The sequence below is a fragment of the Trichomycterus rosablanca genome, chromosome 4 (genome assembly GCF_030014385.1).
Source record: "Trichomycterus rosablanca isolate fTriRos1 chromosome 4, fTriRos1.hap1, whole genome shotgun sequence".
Classification (NCBI taxonomy): domain Eukaryota; kingdom Metazoa; phylum Chordata; class Actinopteri; order Siluriformes; family Trichomycteridae; genus Trichomycterus; species Trichomycterus rosablanca.
This window is the reverse complement of record NC_085991.1, coordinates 47,986,164-48,006,257: the sequence shown is the minus strand read 5'-3', so window position 1 is coordinate 48,006,257 and position 20,094 is coordinate 47,986,164. Positions and strand designations below refer to the sequence as shown.

Here is a 20,094-nt window from a genome sequence, read left to right as displayed (position 1 = left end):
CTTTTTGACGCACGTTTGTTGACCTCGGCATATCAAGTTCAAGTGCGCCCTATATCAACCGACTGATCTTCTCATTCATTCTGCTCCACGCTCTGGAAATCTGAGACCGGCGAACATCGTCTGAAGTAAATGATGCTCAAGGCCCGACTTAAATGTTTAAGAGGAAGAAAACTTGAACACTTGATTCTGTTAGTTATTATTCATGTTCGTAGCTGAACTAAGCGACTGATTTGTCTTTGCTGCAGGTACTTAATGGTGAATGACGACTGCAGCTACAGGCCTTTGTTCACGTTCCAGAGCTGCTCCTGTTTCCAGCAACGAGAACAGAACACCCAAATCCTAGAGAGCCACGCGGTACACGGTCACCTTACACCCCTCAGTAACCTGAGCCCGACGCTCATAATGGGTTCGATCACCATTTATAAGATGCACCGTGCTGCTGCACGCACTCACCCTGACTCTACAAAGAATATGAAGTGAACAAGAACGTCATCCAACGACCTGATGGAACTGCAATTAAACCCGTAATTAAACAGGTCACTGTGTGATAGATGAAACAGCACTCCGGCTCAAAAAGTGTCGAATCATTTCAAGAAGCAAACTGAAGCAATAGTAACAATTTATTGACTAAAGTATGTGGACACACTTTTAATTATTGACGTCATCCATCCAACCATCATTCCATATATAAAACTACCCATCATTATTCCATCCATCCATCCATCAATCCCTTCAACTATTTCTTTATAAATCCATCTACTAATACACCAATCAATTCATCCATCCATTCATCCATCCCTTCAACTATTTCTTTATAAATTAATCTATTAATACACCAATCAATTCATCCCTCCATCCCTTCAACTATTCCTTTATAAATCCATCTATTAATACACCAGTCAATCCATTCATTCATCCCTTCAACTATTCCTTTATAAATCCATCTATTAAAACACCAATCAATTCATCCATACATCCATCCATCCCTTCAACTATTCCTTTATAAATCCATCTATTAATACACCAATCAATTCATCCATCCATCCATCCATCCAACCATATGTAAAACTATCTATCATTATTCCTTCCATCCATTATTGATCCATTTATTCATCCATCCATCATCCATCTATCCATCATGTCATTGTAGCATATATAAACTATCCATCATTCCCTCCATCCATTCATTACTGATCCATTTATTCATCCATCCATCAGGTAATCCCAGCATATATAAACTATCCATAATTTTTTCATCCATTCTTCCAGAAAGTCATTCATTCAACCAATTCAACCATCCCTGAAACTATCGTCCATTAATCCCCCATACATCCATTTATTCATTCAGCCTACCATCCATTCATCTATAAATTTATTAAAAAAAATTACATCCATTACATATTACTCCATCAGTACATCATTCCATTAGATCATCCATGCATGGTGCTAGTTCTTCTCCTGCTGAACGAGCAAATTGATCTTAAATAAGATGACTGCTCATCTGTAAATCTGCCTGTGAATGTGAGATAGTGAGGAAAAGCCTGGAGAATCTATAAAACCTGATAAAAAGATGTGGGGAAATCTATAATGTACCTGTCAGCCTTTCCTCCCATCATCTCACATTATCATTCACAAGACGAATACATGCTCTGATTATTTGAGCACGACTATTCATGTGCAATTTAAAATGGAGATATTTAAAGAAATATGAATTTACTATTCCTTAACACACTTATGTATTATTACTTGGACCATTCAGGAAGAGCTTCGTCTTATGTGATCAAGACTGAATCATGGCTTACAGGACAGGTAAGAGCTCACCAAAAAATTATAAATGGGCGAGTGCAATTTTTCACTCACTACAGTTCATTTAGAAGTTAAAGCTTTGTGGAATCCAGAGGAATTTCTGAGCAAAAAGGCAAAACTAAAACCACTATTAACCTTTGATCCATCAGAAGTACATTATACTACTAAACAGCACACGTGTGTGTATATATGACAAAATAAAGATGTTCCATCTGCCTTCGATTATTAAAAGAAATATTTAACAGGCTTGAAAATAAACACGCTCTGTTTCACAATCGCTCCGCTCTGTTAACAATCTGTCTTAATTAAACACTGCAATGACTCTGCATGGTGCTATTCCTGGCTGCTTCTATCTGGCCCTGCCAGAAGCACACGTGGTACGAACGAGTGGCAGAAGGTTCACTCTGGTGGCTTTCATTCTTGAAAACCTTCTGAAAGAGCAGTTATGTAAGAGATGTGATGAACCATACATCTCTCTGTGGCTTCGCTTCCTCCCGTCTCGCTGCACTCGGACGCTATTTTAAGCCTCCGCTGTACAACGGCGTGCTGAAAAGCCTGCCAGACCGGTCTCGTTAGACTGGAACGTGCCTGCCAGCATTGTGTACCTTGTCTAGCTCATTTGCCGATGTGAAAGCAGTCTGTTTATGTCATGACTGTGGCTGGTTAAGCACTGCAGAACTTCCTCATTAGAATACTGTACACATTACCTATGTAAGAAGCAGCCATGGCCGTCGTAATGAGCCTGCTGGAGGCTGACGCTGGTCTCAGTGGCCCTGTAGATTTCAGTGACCTGCACTGACCTTTGTGAGAATGATGCAGGGTCATACAACTGCACCTCAGACTGATCTCTGATCCCTAATACAGTTTTATGCAGGACAAACCACAGCTCTTACACAATAGAGAACCTGCCACTAACACACACACACACACACACACACACTCCTGTTCTCTTCTTTCATCTCTGTATATAGTGAATTGTACAAGTATTTATCTCTTTAAACACACGAGATTATTCTTCTCGTTGTGAGTTCATGTTTTTACACTACAGACCCTAGACTAAGGTAATGTTCACTATGGAAGCACTTTTGTAAGTCGCTCTGGATAAGAGAGTCTGCTAAATGTTGAAAATGTCAATTACTAGACCAGTACCTTAACCACTAGGCTACAACTGCCCTAATACACTGATCAGCCATAATATTAAAACCACCTCCTTGTTTCTATACTCACTGTCCATTTTATCAGCTCCACTTACCATATAGAAGCACTTTGTAGTTCTACAATTACTGACTGTAGTCCATCTGTTTCTCTGCATGCTTTGTTAGCCCCCTTTCACCCTGTTCTTCAATGGTCAGGACCCCCACTGGACCACCACAGAGCAGGTATTATTTAGGTGGTGGATCATTCTCAGCACTGTAGTGACACTGACATGGTGGTGGTGTGTTAGTGTGTGTTGTGCTGGTATGAGTGGATCAGACACAGCAGCGCTGGTGGAGTTTTTAAATACCGTGTCCACTCACTGTCCACTCTATTAGACACTCCTACCTAGTTGGTCCACCTTGTAGATGTAAAGTCAGAGACGATCGCTCATCTATTGCTGCAGTTTGAGTCGGTCATCTTCTAGACCTTCATCAGTGGTCACAGGACGCTGTTGGCTGAATATTTTTGGTTGGTGGACTATTCTCAGTCCAGCAGTAACAGTGAGGTGTTTAAAAACTCCAGCAGCGCTGCTGTGTCTGATCCACTCATACCAGCACAACACACACTAACACACCAGCACCATGTCAGTGTCACTGCAGTGCTGAGAATCATCCACCACCTAAATAATACCTGCTCTGTAGTGGTCCTGTGGGGGTCCTGACCATTGAAGAACAGGGTAAAAGGGGGTAACAAAGCATGCAGAGAAACAGATGGACTACAGTCAGTAATTGTAGAACTACCAAGTGTTTTTAAATGGTAAGTGGAGCTGATAAAATGGACAGTGAGTGTAGAAACAAGGAGGTGGTTTTAATGTTATGGCTGATCAGTGTATATATGTCCTATGAGTGCAATACAAAAGTGCAGTATGTAATATGTTATTCATATTTTCATGTATTTATTATATTCACATTAATGTAACTAAGTACATCACTGGTTTTTAAAGGGAATCATTTTACTCTTGCTGTAATCAGTAAGGCACACGTTTGGCTTTTTCTATAATTTAGTGCACATCTGCAATGATGTCTCTTGTTCCTCTGCCTTTTCTGAATCTGCTTGCACATCTGGTGGTTCTCTTGTAATCTTGTAAAGGCTCTAGGGGGTGTTGAATAATCTTCAGCATCATTTTACTGTGATATGAGGAAAATTGGACGCTATTTCCTCTCTGTTCTTTGGTATAGGGATAAAAACTGTAAAAAAAAAAAAATCCATCCATAAAACTACCCATTATTATTAATCCATCAGTCCATCCATCTATCCAGTCATCCATCCATAAAACTATCTATCATTATTTATCCTTCCCTCATTATAAATCCATCTATTCATACACCAATCACTTCATTCATCACACATCATTTGAGCGCAATATGTAATATATTATTTATATTTTCATGTATAGATTATATTTAACTATATAAAGTTTATAACTAATTACATCACTTGTTTTTTCACTAAGTTGTCTTTTCTGTTTTTCACCAGCTTTCTTTCATACTGCAGTTAATTTCCACAAGAAGATCAATAAAGTCTTATCTTAGCTAGATGAGGAGATGCTCTGGTTTTCCCATCTTTCTGAAGACGTTCCATCATTTTCTGTGGTCACCATCCGAACGCTTTGCTGTAATCAGTGAAGCACGCGTTCGACTTTTTCTATCATTTAGTGCACAGCTGTGATGACGTCTCTTGTTTCTCAGCTTTTTCTGAATCCTTTTGCACATCTGGCGGCTCTCTCTTAGTGGAAGGCTTTAGGGTGCGTTATTTAATCTTCAGCATCATTTTACTGGCGTGTGATCTAAGGGAAATCGGACGCTCTTAGTTTTTTGATATAAGGATATAAACTGTCCTCGTCCAAACTCCCGAATATTGATTGGTTTTCTAGACTCATTGGGGTTATTTGGTCAGCACTTTACCCAAATCTTCTTTAAGATCTTGAGATATTTCCACTGTGGTGTTTCAAAGGTCATACAATCATGAATAGAATCAAAGTGGAAATTTACATATTTGGCATCTATCAGATGCTTTTATCCAAAGTGACTTACTATTATGACCTTATACAAGGGTCTTTCAAAAAGTTTCTCTATTTAAAAACTCGCTTGAGTGCGTAGTCACTGATGCTCCACTGCTTTCACATCATCATCACATAAAAATCTTCTTCCCCTTAAAGCTTTTTTGAGCATCCAAAAGGTGGAAATTAGATGGCACTAAATCCGGACTATATGCTTCTCTCAGTCACGACCGATTACTAAATTACTGCTTCCAACCAAAATATAAAAGTGCTGAAACTTTTTGAATATTCCTTGTACAATTCAAGCAATTAAGGGTTAAGGGCCTTGCTCAAGAACTCAACAGTGGCAACCTGGCATTAGTGAGGCTTGAATCAGCAACCTTCCAATTACTAGTCCAGTATCTTAACCGCTATGCTACCACTGCCCTAAATAAATATTAAAATCAGATAAGAGTATACAAGGTGGCTTAATAGGGATTAATAATCCAATCCGATTAGGGCTGCTGTGATTGGTCAACTCGTCAATATTTTAAGTCGATGCATTGTTTTTAAAACTATGTTTATAAATGATCCTTTTTAATTTCTACAAAGTTTTTATTCATATAAGCGTTCATATGATTCCCTCAGCACTACTTGCTGTGTGCATGATCTAAGTCGTATTTGGTCCAGTCACTGGTTGGCGGCATTAAGCATCAGTCTTAAAAAATGCCGTCTGCAGCAGTCAGAGCCCGATTGTAGAGCTTTCAAAGAAAAGCTCAAAGTTTTCCAAGACCCAAATTATCCAAAGTTTGCCAATACTTAAAACTGGCACAAAACTAAAAGGTGGTTTGTTCACTGTGCAAAGCTTTGATGGTACCACAGCAGCACCAGCGCCATGTTGCACGTCTATATTGTTTCATTAAACTTCTTAATCGCGGAGATCTTGGAGTACCGTATTCCTTGTTAAGTTCAGTTAGGGTGCATTTTTACTTCTATATTGTTTCATTAAGCTTCTTAATCATGGAGATCTTGGAATACCGTATTCCTTATGCCAAGTTCACACTACACGACTTTCCAAGTCGTCAGGTCGCTGTACAGTTCACACTACACGACTGGATCTCTTCTAATCGGGAGTCTTTCAAGTCATTGTGTATTTCACACTACACGACTGATCGGTGATAGGGGGATTACACACTACACCATCTATCACCAACTGGAATCACAGGCGAGCTTCTCTGGTCTCCCAAACCACGTTCTGTCACGAAAACAAATGCGAGAAGTGACGAGGGGTTTAATGACACCACGTCCAAAAATGCCCGTCAACAAGTAGCGAGCGATCAAAGTTTGTGCGCTGATGTGCAGCATAAAAGCAAGGAGAAAAAATAAATGAGTCTGAGTGGATCTGGCAACATGAACAGCAGGGATTGTTCTGTAGTGAGTTGGAGGTTAATAAATATTTTTGCAGTGCAGCGTGGGTGTTTTGTAGAGAACGAAAAGGTCAGAAATACTGTAAAACATGTGTGTGTGCTGATGTATTCTGATATAAACTATATTACGCCCCTGTCCCACCTTTTTACAACTCCTGCCCTGCGTTTCCCCTCACCCCGTATCTTGCGTTCTCATTGGCTGTTCGACATAGCACTCATTGCCAGTCGGGCAAATCAGATTCAGATATCTGGCATGCTAGAAATCTCGCTTCGGTGAGCTGCTCAGATCGAGTTGTTGAGTAGTTCACACACACAGTGATTGAGAGCCGAGTTTCGATCGTCGAGCGAATGCCGAGTTGCTCCTGAGCTGGCAAATCTAGCGCCGACCAGTCGCCGAGCAATAATCAGGGCAAAAATCGTGTAGTGTGAACTAGGCATTAGCGAGTTCAGTTAGACAGCTGCGCACTTTGCTCAGTTGGGATCGAGATTTTCGCGATTAATAAATATTTGTGCGGCGATCAAAAGCTATTCATATAAATGCGCCTTAACGCTAACCACTTTGTTTACATGGCTTAGAATGTGAAGTAAGTGTTGAGTGAATGTGTAGGTTAGAATCTGGGCTCATTCTGTCGTTACTGTACGTTGGACTTAATGAGACGTGCCTACATCTAACTATTTTATTTCTGCTATAAGTTGAAGCACTCTGCGTTGTGTTCTGAATGGCATAAACACGTGCTGCACTTTGTTTAATATGGAGCACTTAAGAATTTGATAAAATGGACATAAACCCATTTACATTTAGTTCTGTGTTATATTATTATGCCGTACAGTCTGTTGTTAAAGTAAAAGAAGCTTAAAGTAAAATTTTTTGAAGGAAAATGAATCGTTAGATTAATCGACTAATCGATAAAATAGTCTATAGATTAATCGACAGAAAAATAGTCATTAGTGGCAGCCCTAAATCCAATAATCCAATGTCTGACCACATTAACCGTGACCACGTAAACAGACAGACGTTGAAGGACTCATTAACTCAGTCTCATGTAAATTAACTCACAAGAACTTTAAAAAGATGCTACATGGTCCACGGAGAGAGCGAGATATTCAGGAGCCGACAGACGGTCTCATCGGCGCCCGTCGCCAGCCTGGCCTACATACGGCACTGTTGCCATGGTGATTTCACACCTGAAAACCGACTGTGAAATGAATAGAGTGGAAACGAGAGCTCAGTGATGGAGGATCGACTGTCCCAGCCAGCAGCTTCCAGACAGAGACGGATGTACGCTCTCATTTTATTCACTCCGTGGTATGATTTCCCTACGGCCCAACATAAACAAATATTTACATAAAGGAGGTACGGGATGTGAATTTCCTGATACACCGCTAGGATTTAAGATAAATCTGTTATTTAGTTGGGAGTATAATGACATTATGATACACATTTTAGCCAGTTTATATTATTTAGAGGGCTGCATAAATAACCTAGTATTGAGAATAATGTCTTGATGCATGCTCAATAATCCAGGTACAAAGTTAAATCAGTTTATCTTGGTGTGGAGATATTTATTTATTAATTAATTAGGATTTTAACGTCATGTTTTACACTTTGGTTACATTCATGACAGGAATGGTAGTTACTCATTACACAAGATTCATCAGTTCAAGTTTAATTTGAAACAGTCATGGACAATTTTGTATCTCCAATTCACCTCACTCGCACGTCTTTGTACTGTGGGAGGAAACCCACGCAGACACGGGGAGAACATGCAAACTCCACATAGAAATGACCCGAACCGTTCCACCTGGAGATTGAACCCAGGACCTTCTTGCTGTAAGTGAGACAGTGCTACCCACTGAGCCATCGTGCCACCCCGTCTTCAGTAGAGACATGATGATTGGCTATGCCTGGTGGTGAATAGCCAGACGGGGGTTTGGCATCCTGTCAGAACACAGGGTCGGCCATTGTACGTCAACCCTGAAACAGACAGGGTTATGGCTGGGCACTAATGTTGGTCAAGAAAGCCTAAACTGATGTTCCAGTTCATTCCAGAGCTGTTCAGTGGGGCAAATCCGGAGCATAAATGACCCAGCAGTAAATATAATTAATTAAGGCAAAAAAATCATCATTAATAAACAGACAGATTAAATAAACCGAACGCGCCCTGGTGAACACGACGAGCTCACACAGTCTCAAATGCAAATACAGCAGCACAGACGACAGGAAGCACGTCTTCAGCATGAGGATTAAAGATAATGTAATTAAGATTCCACTGCATAGCCCACAGATACAATGTGTCATAATCCACTAATTGTGTCTCGCAGCAGCAGGCCGTACTGGTTCAGACTGTTTCTGCTAATCATCTGATCCTCTCAGGAAGCTGTCAGACGTACACATCACACTTCCTCAAAGCAAAGTCTGTCTCAAACTCAGAATCAGGGCTGAAAAAAACTTTACTAATAAACTTTCTCAGCTTCCACCTTAAATTTTAATCAAATATAATATAATATGATATAATTATAATATAATATAATATAATATAATATATAATACAATATAATACAATATAATTAATATAATTAATATAATATAATAATATAATAATATAATATAATATAATATAATATAATATAATATAATATAATACACCGATCAGTCATAACATTAAAACCACCTCCTTGTTTCTACACTCACTGTTTATTTTATCAGCTCCACTCCAACACCATATAGAAGCACTTTGAAGTTCTACAATTACTGACTGTACTCCATCTGTTTCTCTACATACTTTTTTTAACCTACTTTCACCCTGTTCTTCAATGGTCAGGACCCCCACAGGACCACCACAGAGCAGGTATTATTTAGGTGGTGGATCATTCTCAGCACTGCAGTGACACTGACATGGTGCTGGTGTGTTAGTGTGTGTTGTGCTGGTATCAGTGGATCAGACACAGCAGCGCTGCTGGAGTTTTTAAATACCGTGTCCACTCACTGTCCACTCTATTAGACACTCCTACCTAGTTGGTCCACCTTGTAGATGTAAAGTCAGAGACGATCGCTCATCTATTGCTGCTGTTTGGGTCGGTCATCTTCTAGACCTTCATCAGTGGTCACAGGACGCTGCCCACGGGGCGCTGTTGGCTGGATAATTTTGGTTGGTGGACAATTCTTAGTCCAGCGATAGTGAAGTGTTTAAAAACCCAGCAATAGATGAGCGATTGTCTCTGACTTTACATCTGCAAGGTGGACCAACCTCACCTGCATGTCTTTGGACTGTGGGAGGAAACCGGAGCTCCCGGAGAAAACCCACACGGACATGGGGAGAACATGCAAACTCCACACAGAAACCTGGGAATCGAACCCAGGACCTTTTTGCAGTGGGGCATCAGTGCTACCCACCGAGTCATTTCAAGTTGATTTTAAGTTTTGATGAATTAAAAATATTTTAGATTTTATTAATATTGTAATTATTTGCTAACATTTTTAAAAGGCAAAGATTTTAAAAAGTTGGTGTCCTTCAACAACAAATTACTTTTTTATGCTATATAAAGCAGTGTTGCCAAATGTTAGCAATGTCACTGATTGTCACCTGCTGGTATTTACGTGGAAGTTTGATGTTAGTTATTTTATTTCATTTTTACTGATTTATCCTGGTCGGGGTTGTGTTGGGTCCGGCTTCTGTGTGAAATCACTGAGCGCAATGCAGCAACACACCCCGGGCAGGACACCAATGCATCCTGGGGCCGTACAGACATAATAAATCACAGACATAATCAATTAAGTCTGTGTGTAGTCGCCCGACTAGCAAATAGCTCAGCTGGGGATTCAAATCCTGGATCACAGAATTGGACTCCCACGCCACCCACCTGAGTGCCCCACTGAACGTATTCTGCAACACTAAGATTAAAACAGTCCTAAATATAAGAGGACGAACTCTGACATGAGCGTACACAGAGCCGGCCAAAAATCAAAGGCTGAATACTAAGTACACTGTCCAAAATGTCTTCTGCTACATGATAACTGAATGTATTTATTTGTTAGGATTTAAATTTTGACAGGACATTTATGACAGGACAGGTAGGTACAGGTTACCCATAATTCATCAGTTAAAGTTCAGTGCCAAACATCAATTCACCTCACTTGCACGTCATTGTATTGTGGGAGGAAACCGGAGCTCCAAGAGGAAATCCACACAGACTCGGAGAGAACATGCAATCTCCACACAGAAAGGACCCAGACTGCTTCACCTGGGAATTAAACCCAAACTTTCTCGCTGTGAGGCGACAGTGCTTCCCACCGAGCCACCCACATAAAAACAGAAACATAGCATGTAGATTTGGAAAACATTTAAAATCACACTACTCTAGTTTTACTGGTTGGGTGGTGCTTGGGTGGGTCCAGGAAAGAAACTGTGTCTGTGTGTCAAAGTGGACAACCATAATGGAATAAAAAAAGTACCAAACTGTAGCCACCAGAACCAGAACTGTAAAGTGTGATGTAATATGTAATGGAATATTATGACCTGATCCAAAACGACAGTTTGCATACTGAAATCCCCAGTGGTGCTATCAGCCAGTCGGGTGTCTTCATACAGACATGACTGGCTATGTCTGAAGGGAGTGGCTGAGACCCTTTGAAAGCAACGCAGACCCAGATCATCACACTACCACCACCATGTTTCACTGCTGGTATGATGTCTTACAGTGATTAGGATGATTTATAGTTGATTTCAATGACTTATTAGATATACATCGATCAGCCATAACATTAAAACCACCTCCTGGTTTCTACACTCACTGTCCATTTTATCAGCTCCACTTACCATATAGAAGCACTTTGTAGTTCTACAATTACTGACTGTAGTCCATCTGTTTCTCTGCATGCTTTGTTAGCCCCCTTTCACCCTGTTCTTCAATGGTCAGGACCCCCACAGGACCACCACAGAGCAGGTATTATTTAGGTGGTGGATCATTCTCAGCACTGCAGTGACACTGACATGGTGGTGGTGTGTTAGTGTGTGTTGTGCTGGTATGAGTGGATCAGACACAGCAGCGCTGCTGGAGTTTTTAAACACCTCACTGTCACTGCTGGACTGAGAATCGTCCACCAACCATCCTGTGACCACTGATGAAGGTCTAGAAGATGACCGACTCAAACAGCAGCAATAGATGAGCGATCGTCTCTGACTTTACATCTACAAGGTGGACCAACTAGGTAGGAGTGTCTAATAGAGTGGACAGTGAGTGGACACGTTATTTAAAAACTCCAGCAGTGCTGCTGTTCAGCGCTCGATTTGAGCGGTGCAGTATATGAGACGAATCTGCATTTGTGTGGAATAACAGTCAGATCCAGTCTGAAAGCTCCACATGTATCTGTGTTTATCTGGATTTTCCTCAGTTTCACTTTTAAACTTGTGTTACAGCTCGAGGTTCTGAGGAATGGTAAGAATCAGCTTGTTTTCTGAGAGAGTCTAAAACGCTTATGGTTAAAAAGTAGTGCAAAAGCTATTGTGCCGCTTTTCATGTGAATGCAGCTTTACTGAACAGAAGACGGTATTCCAAAATCAAGCATCTCCACAATTAAGAAGCATAAGGAAACAATAAAGAAGTAAAGGTGAAGTGCAGGATACGGTGGCCAATTAGTATCTGCTGCAGGTGCTGCCAATTATGCCCGCTAGATGGCTCCCAGCCGACCGGAGGCCACACAGAGTTTCGAACCGAGGAGTTCAGAAACTCGGCGCTAGTGTGCAAGCAGAATATCCCACTGCGCCACCTGGGCACCCCAGTGTTTTTAAATTTTATTTGTGTTATTTCAGTGTACGAGTCTCAAAAACAACCCCATTATTTTACATTAGTCTAAAATATGTGCAGTTCCACAGGACCATGGAACGCATTAACAGGTTTCACAAACATCCTTATGGGAAAAAATACCTTAAAACTCAACGTCTTTTAAACTCGACACTACTTCCAGAACCAATTGACATTGGGTTTCAAGGTACTGGTGTATATACAGTATATATAAGTATATATAAGTATATATATATATATATATATATATATATAAATATATATACTTTTGCTGCTATTTTAATTAATAGTGTCAGACGCACAGATTGTACATCTTTTGCATATCGTACATTGTACATATGCACATTGCACAAGTCACTTTGGATAAATGCGTCGACTCCCAACCCCCCTAAAGTTTCTCTAGACTTTTAATCACATTACAGAAGCCTGACCCTGCAATTCTAAAAGTACACTAATCTCAATCCAATCTCAATCTCAAGCCGGCACATTCTTTAAAACATCTCGAGATACGAAGAGTCTCTTAAAATCGACAATTAAGAAAAAAAGGGCCGATTTGCTCAGATAGTAAACACGTGCGACGTCGCTGATCCATTTCTGCTGCTCAAATACCCACTTAACGTACTATAAGTGCAGTGACCTTGACACTGACACACAGATGCTTTCAATTGTCAGTGACTTAGAAATAAATTCACGTCTTTCCCTTAGTAATGCCATTAATACTTTATATTTAATTCATTTGCACTGTTCAGCATCATGTAAAAGCCTTGATAACAGGCACAAAACCCGAGCCAAAACTAGGACAACAAGGTAAAAGAGACTTTCACAGCTTCAGTACAGAAAAGAATCAGACAAGATCAGAATATGATGCTTCTGTATGAAAGCCTAAGACAAAAATCGGCCCAAAAAAATAAAAGGTATCCAACTGTACCTTTCCAAACAGCGAGGAACTGTGTGTCCTTTTTCTCCTTTCCTTCTTTCCACGTCCCTGAAGCTCGGACCCGCCAGCTCGGTGGAGCTTGTGTCTCTGAGCGTGTACGAGAGCATGAGTGAACGAGGGAGGGAGGGGAGGGAGGGAGACAGGACGAGTTGGAGAATGGAGACCGAGGTAGAGAGTGCAAGGGCGAGGCTTTTAAGAAAGAGAAAACAATAAATACGGTGTGCTTCAGTTCCTGTCGGACGGAAAATCAAGCAGGAATAAAAGTGTGTGTGTGTCGTGTGTGTGTCGTGTGTGTGTTGTGTCAGCACATGAATTAGCGCGTTATAAAAAGACACAATGAGCGCGGCCTTGGTGCCGTCAGGCTCCCGATTAATCCACCGTGGTGCGGTTTTCCCCAAGGACATCAAACAAGAGGGAGAAAAACGACTGAAGAGGCTGCGCCGTCACTGCAAACCAGGAACGACATTACGGACGACGTTATGGACCAGCGACCCCAGCTAATCATGGCTAAGAACGAGCATCACACGCCCACAGTGTTTGTCCTGTTAGTTTAGAGCAAAGGCAGTTTAGCGGTTAAGGTACTTGACTAGTAAGCAAGGTTACCGGTTCAATCCAGACTACCGCCGAGTTGCCAGTGTTGGGCCCTCAGCAAGGCCCCTGGACCTAAATTGCTGTCATGGTATACGATCATAACCTTAAGTCTCTTTGGATAATAAAGTCTGCTACAATGCATAACTGTGAATGTAAACTAAACTGTACTGGTCGCTCTAGGGATGAATGTCTTTGGAAGGTGGATGGAAACCCACAGAAACACAGGGAGAACATGCTAAACTCTCCAGACAGTGACCAGAGGCGATAGGTCTGCTGCCACAAAAAAAGAAGAAATGAAGAAATACACACACTGTAATGCTACTTCCCTCCAGATTCCCTGAATCTTTTCTTAATATTATGAACAGTAGATGGTGAACGACTAAATTATTTGCAATCTTGCTTTCAGAAACGTTCTTGTTAAACTGATTGCCAATTTTCTCCTTCAGTTTGGAACACAGTGGTAAGCCCTGATCCATCTATGCTTATACAGACTGATCATTTGGTGGATTTTTCTTTTACACTCAGTCATGCTTCCTTCACCTGTTACTAATTTACCTGCTTATTGTGGAATGCTGTACAACTGTGCCCCGCCCCAACTATTGTGAGTGTGTTGCAGGCATCAAATTGTGTGTCTAATTATAAAACACAATGCAGTTTATCAGTGAACATTAGAAATCTTTTCTTTCTACTTTCATCAGTTAAATAAATATTTAAGAGAACTAAAACATTACAGATTTATTACATTGTACAAAACATCCCAACTTTTCAGAAATGGGATCTGTAAGTTTAAAGCATCAAACAACACCGAAGATTTATTTGTTTATTTAAATGTTTTACGCTGTGCCGCTTGGGTGGCGCAGCGGTAAAATAAACTAGCACAACAGAGCTGGGATTGGCTGTTGTTCAGGGATGGGATGAGCCGGATAGGGACTCCTCATAACTGGTGCAATTACGTCCTCTGATGGTTGATTGATGGTGCCTGGGCAGAGTTGAGGATTAATGCTGATCAGGGTGTGGCTCTCTGTGCACAAAGCTGATCTGCGTATGAACTCGCCTCGTGCATGTGAAAAGATGCAGTCGGTACTGCACACGTGTCGGAGGGGGCGTGTTTGTTGCGAAGCTCCTCAGTCAGCAGTGGAGGGTTGTATCGGTAGAGGGGTAGCATAACACAATCAGAATAATTGAATACAACTACATTAGGGGAGAAAAATTGGGAGGAAAAAAAAAACGTTTTACGCCATGTTTACACAGTGTTTATATTCACGGCAGAAAAGGTAGATAATTCTCAAATTTCAGTTTATAGTCCTTGTCAAGTGTTGTTCCTTAGATTCACTCTTTTAGGCCAATTTTTTCCAAAATCTTAGAGACTGTTTTTATTTTGGTTTGATTAAAGATTGTTCTCATAGTCTTTGGTATAGCAATAGACTGTCACTGCTGTAAGTATGTAGAACATACATTTAGTATATGTTTGACTGAAATAGGTATCACACTGATATGTGACACACCGAAAAAAACAGGAATGAAATCCAGTCCGCCAAGAAACCAAATCTGAACTGAATCTGAACAAAGATCCCAAAACATAAAATAAAGTAAAGACTGTTTTCTAAAATAGGAGGTAAGAAGACTGAATGACCTGCCAATCTCCTAGCCTGGCCTGGACTTGCAATTTCAAAATTCCTCGTAACCTTGCTGAAAAGACTGAATCAAAATAAAACCAAAGAGCTGCAAAAAGCTAATCATCTCTGAAAACTGGTCTCCTTACTGTACATCTGTGATTCACCTTGGAGTCGATACTCTGATAACTGACCCGACTCATTAAGCTAATAAGCCATGAAAGTCTCATTAATGCAGCACTTCTGCAGGCTTCTGATAAGCCAACAGTCTAACAGTCTAAAGAACTGTGTTATGTACTATTGTACAGATACACACTATGTGGACAAAAGTATTGGGACACCTCTTTTAATTTCTGAATGTGTGTGATTCAGCCACAATAATTGCTAACAGGTGTAATAAATCAATGATAACAAATTATAAGCTTCCAACTTTGCAGCAAATGTTTAGGGAAGGCCTTTTCCTGTTCCCGTGCACAAATCAAGCTCTATAAAGACATAAAGAAACCCCAGTGTCCTGCTCAGAGTCCTGACCTCAACCCCACTGAATAGCTTTGGAATGAACTGGAACATCAACTGAGGCTTTCTTTTTTTTGCATTTTGTTTATGCATTTTAGCGCGTCCAATTGCCCGATTGCATCACGCTTCCTCTCCACTAATACCGACCGGCTCTGATTGACCAGAACAAAGCTAACCCACGCCCGCATTTTTTCACCTGCACTAGGCGAGTGCTAATGCTGATCAGCACTGTGTACTGAGAGACACACCCTGATCAACGCACTCCTTCCCCGCCCCTTGTGCAGGCGCCATCAATCAGCCAGCAGAGGTCATAATTGCATTAGTTATGGGAGAGAGACCCTATCCGGCTTTACTTGTACCTCGCCCCCTATATGAACAACAGGCCAAACGTTGTTCATGTGGCCGCTCAGCCCAGCCGGATGGCAGAGACGAGATTCGATACGACGTATTCGAGATCCCAGCTCCGGTGTTCAAAGTGTTGTTTTTTTTCCAACTGAGCAGCCAACTGAGGCTTTCTTGACCAACATCAGTTCAAAGCCATACAAATGCTCTGTTCACTGAATGGGCACAAAATCCAGCAGACATACTTCTTAATAAAAGTCTTGTGAGAAGCTATCTCAGAAGAGTGGCTGTTAACAGAAAGAGGTCACTATTTTAATAGCATTCGTTTTTGAAAAGGGACGTCCAACAAGCTCACGGTCAGGTGTCTAAATACTTTTAGCTATTAAGTGTAGATGCTGTCTATAGGTTTTAAGTAAGTCTGCAAAAATAAAGTAGAAAAAGAAGCACAAGAACCTTTCAACAAGATCAATCATCAGAAGAGCGGCGCTACTGCAGAGCTTTTCTCATCAGAGCTGTCCTGTTATAGAAGATCGAATGATGGATTTAACAGCAGCATGATACAGTGCCTGAATGTATTCACACACATCATCCCAGTTGACTGAACCACACTGGTTTGTTTTGGATCTCTATGGTGTAGATCAGAATTAGGTGATTAGGTGTGTGAGTGTGTGTGTGTGTGTGTGTGTGTAGGAGTCTCTGAGGGACTGTGAGTGTATAAGTGTGATTCTCAGTCACACAGCTATAACAGGAAGTGTTAAACGGTACCTCTTCCTGCTGAGAAAGAAGATCCACACAGTGTCTCAGTACTGAACTGGTCTCGCTGCAGAGCTCACAGATCTGTCTGGCCTGGAGAAACTCGGGGCCTGTCGTACCACACACACACACAAACACACACACACACACACACACACAAACCATGATTCCAACAGTGCTAACAGGTGAGAGGAATTCATGTAAGAACTACAACTCTAACCAGGTACAATTTTGAAAATACACTATATTGCCAAAAGTATTTGGACACCTGACCATGAGCTTGTTGGACGTCCCATTTCAAAATAAAACGCTATAAAAAACAATGAGATCTTTTCAGCTTTAAAAACAGCCACTCTTCTGAGAAGGCTTCTCACAAGACTTTGAAAAATGTTTGTGGGAATTTGTGCCCATTCAAGCCCTGACGTTGGTCAAGAAAGCCTGAGTTGATGTTCCAGTTCATTCCAAAGCTGGAAGGTCAGGGTTCTGTGCAGGTCACTGCAGTTTCTTTAAACCAAGCTTTTCTTCATGTCTTCATAGAGCCCAGGGGCACAGTCATGCTGGAACAGAAAAGGACCTTCCCTAAACTGTTGCTGCAAAGTTGGAAGCAGGAAGAACTGTTCCCAAGAAAGAAAAATACCCAAAGTGTATGATATAAAGCATATGATAGTTTACATATCATTCTTACATGTTGGCAAAGGGTGTGGTTAAAACACTCACGCACTCACTCTCTTAACCGCTTACCCAATTAGGTTCACGGGGGGTGCTGTAGCCTATCCCAGCTTCTCAATGGGCGCAAGGCACACAGTAACACCCCGGACAGGGCGCGAGTCCATCGTAGGGCAGAGACACACACACACACAGACACACACACACAGACACACACACACACACACACACACACACAGACACACACACACACACACACAGACACACACACACACACACACAGACACACACACACAGACACACACAGACACACACACACACAGACACACACACACAGACACACACACACAGACACACACACACACACAGACACACACAGACACACACACACAGACACACACACACACACACACAGACACACACACACACACAGACACACACACACACACACACACACAGACACACACACACACACACACAGACACACACACACACACACACACACACAGACACACACACACACACAGACACACACACACACACACACACACACACACAGACACACACACACAGACACACACACACACACACACACACACAGACACACACACAGACACACACACAGACACACACACACACACACACACACAGACACACACACACACACACACAGACACACACACACACACACACAGACACACACACACACACACACACACACAGACACACACACACACACACAGACACACACACAGACACACACACACACACACACACACACACACATACACACACACATACACACACACACACACACACACAGACACACACACACACAGACACACACAGACACACACACACAGACACACACAGACACACACACACACAGACACACACACACAGACACACACACACACAGACACACACACACAGACACACACACACAGACACACACACACACACAGACACACACACACACACACACAGACACACAGACACACACACACACACAGACACACACACACACACACACAGACACACACACACACACACACACACACACACACACACACAGAGGGCAATTCAGTGTCTCCAATTAACCTGACTGCATGTTTTTGGACTGTGGGAGGAAACCGGAGCTCCTGAAGGAAACCCACACAGACACGGGGAGAACATGCAAACTCCACACAGAAAGTACCCGGACCGCCCCGCCTGGGGATCGAACCCAGGACCTTCTTGCTGTGAGGCGACACAGACACACACACACACACACAGACACACACACACACACACACACACACACACACACACAGACACACGCACACACACACAGACACACACACACACACACACAGACACACACACACACACACACACACACACAGACACACACACACACACACACAGACACACACACACACACACACACACACACACACACACACACACACACACACAGAGGGCAATTCAGTGTCTCCAATTAACCTGACTGCATGTTTTTGGACTGTGGGAGGAAACCGGAGCTCCTGAAGGAAACCCACACAGACACGGGGAGAACATGCAAACTCCACACAGAAAGGACCCGGACCGCCCCGCCTGGGGATCGAACCCAGGACCTTCTTGCTGTGAGGCGACAGTGCTACCCACTTAGCCACCGTGCCGCCTGTGGTTGAAACACCTTAAGCCAATAATTAAAAGTGGTGTCCAGATACTTTTGGCCATATAGTGTAATTCCACACCAATGTAAGTAGAATAAGAAGAACTGACAGCATTATAGGATGTATTAGAGCAGAGCAGAACTCCTACCGTTACTGTCGTCATTCTTGACCACGGAGACAAAAGTGGCCACCTGAGACTCGAGCATCTGCTGATAGCTTTCGGCCGCCTGTGTGGAGAGCAAGTATTAAGATTTATGAATAATAACTAAGAAAACAAATGTGCATTGTGTCCAATTCCATTGTTTTCCTTTAAAACAGCATAAAACCAAATACAGTACTAAGGTTAAACATTTTGATGCATTTATTTATCCCGATGAAAACAGCGTAAAATCCACCTACCTGCAGGGAGTGTGAAAGGAGGTTCCCCAGATCAGTCTCCTCTTCAGCTACCTGCTCCTTGTCCTGAACTGAAGTTCCATCCATGCTAGAGCAGAGATTGCTGTAGGACACGTGTTCCTCTATAGCATCCAGCCAGTTCTGTTTATACAGGACAGGAACAGCAGTTGTAGCCTAGCAGATAAGGTACTGGACTAGTAATCAAAAGGTCACTGGTTCAAGCCCCACCACTGCCAGGTTGCTGCTGTTGGGCCCTTGAGAAAGGATACTGACCCTCAATTGCTTAGACAATAGACTGTCACTGTACTGTAAGTCACTTTGGATAAAGGCATCTGCTAAATGCCGAACATGTAAATGTACAGGAAGCCTAGGGAGCATAAAAATGTCATCGTTTATATAATCCTGCTGTATC

The 20,094-nt window shown here is 42.0% G+C and overlaps 1 protein-coding gene across 1 annotated transcript in view; it reads right to left on the bottom strand.

The window, feature by feature from the left end:
• The window catches only part of LOC134311968 (oxysterol-binding protein-related protein 2), a 73,029-nt gene that overhangs the window by 34,077 nt on the left and 18,858 nt on the right, over window positions 1-20,094 (bottom strand). Inside the window, exons 12-14 of the mRNA XM_062993620.1 lie at window positions 19,686-19,856; window positions 19,435-19,513; window positions 16,975-17,072 (exon numbers count right to left, since the gene is read on the bottom strand). Coding sequence (XP_062849690.1) covers window positions 16,975-17,072; window positions 19,435-19,513; window positions 19,686-19,856 — 348 coding nt within the window. The remainder of the gene's footprint in view (window positions 1-16,974; window positions 17,073-19,434; window positions 19,514-19,685; window positions 19,857-20,094) is intronic.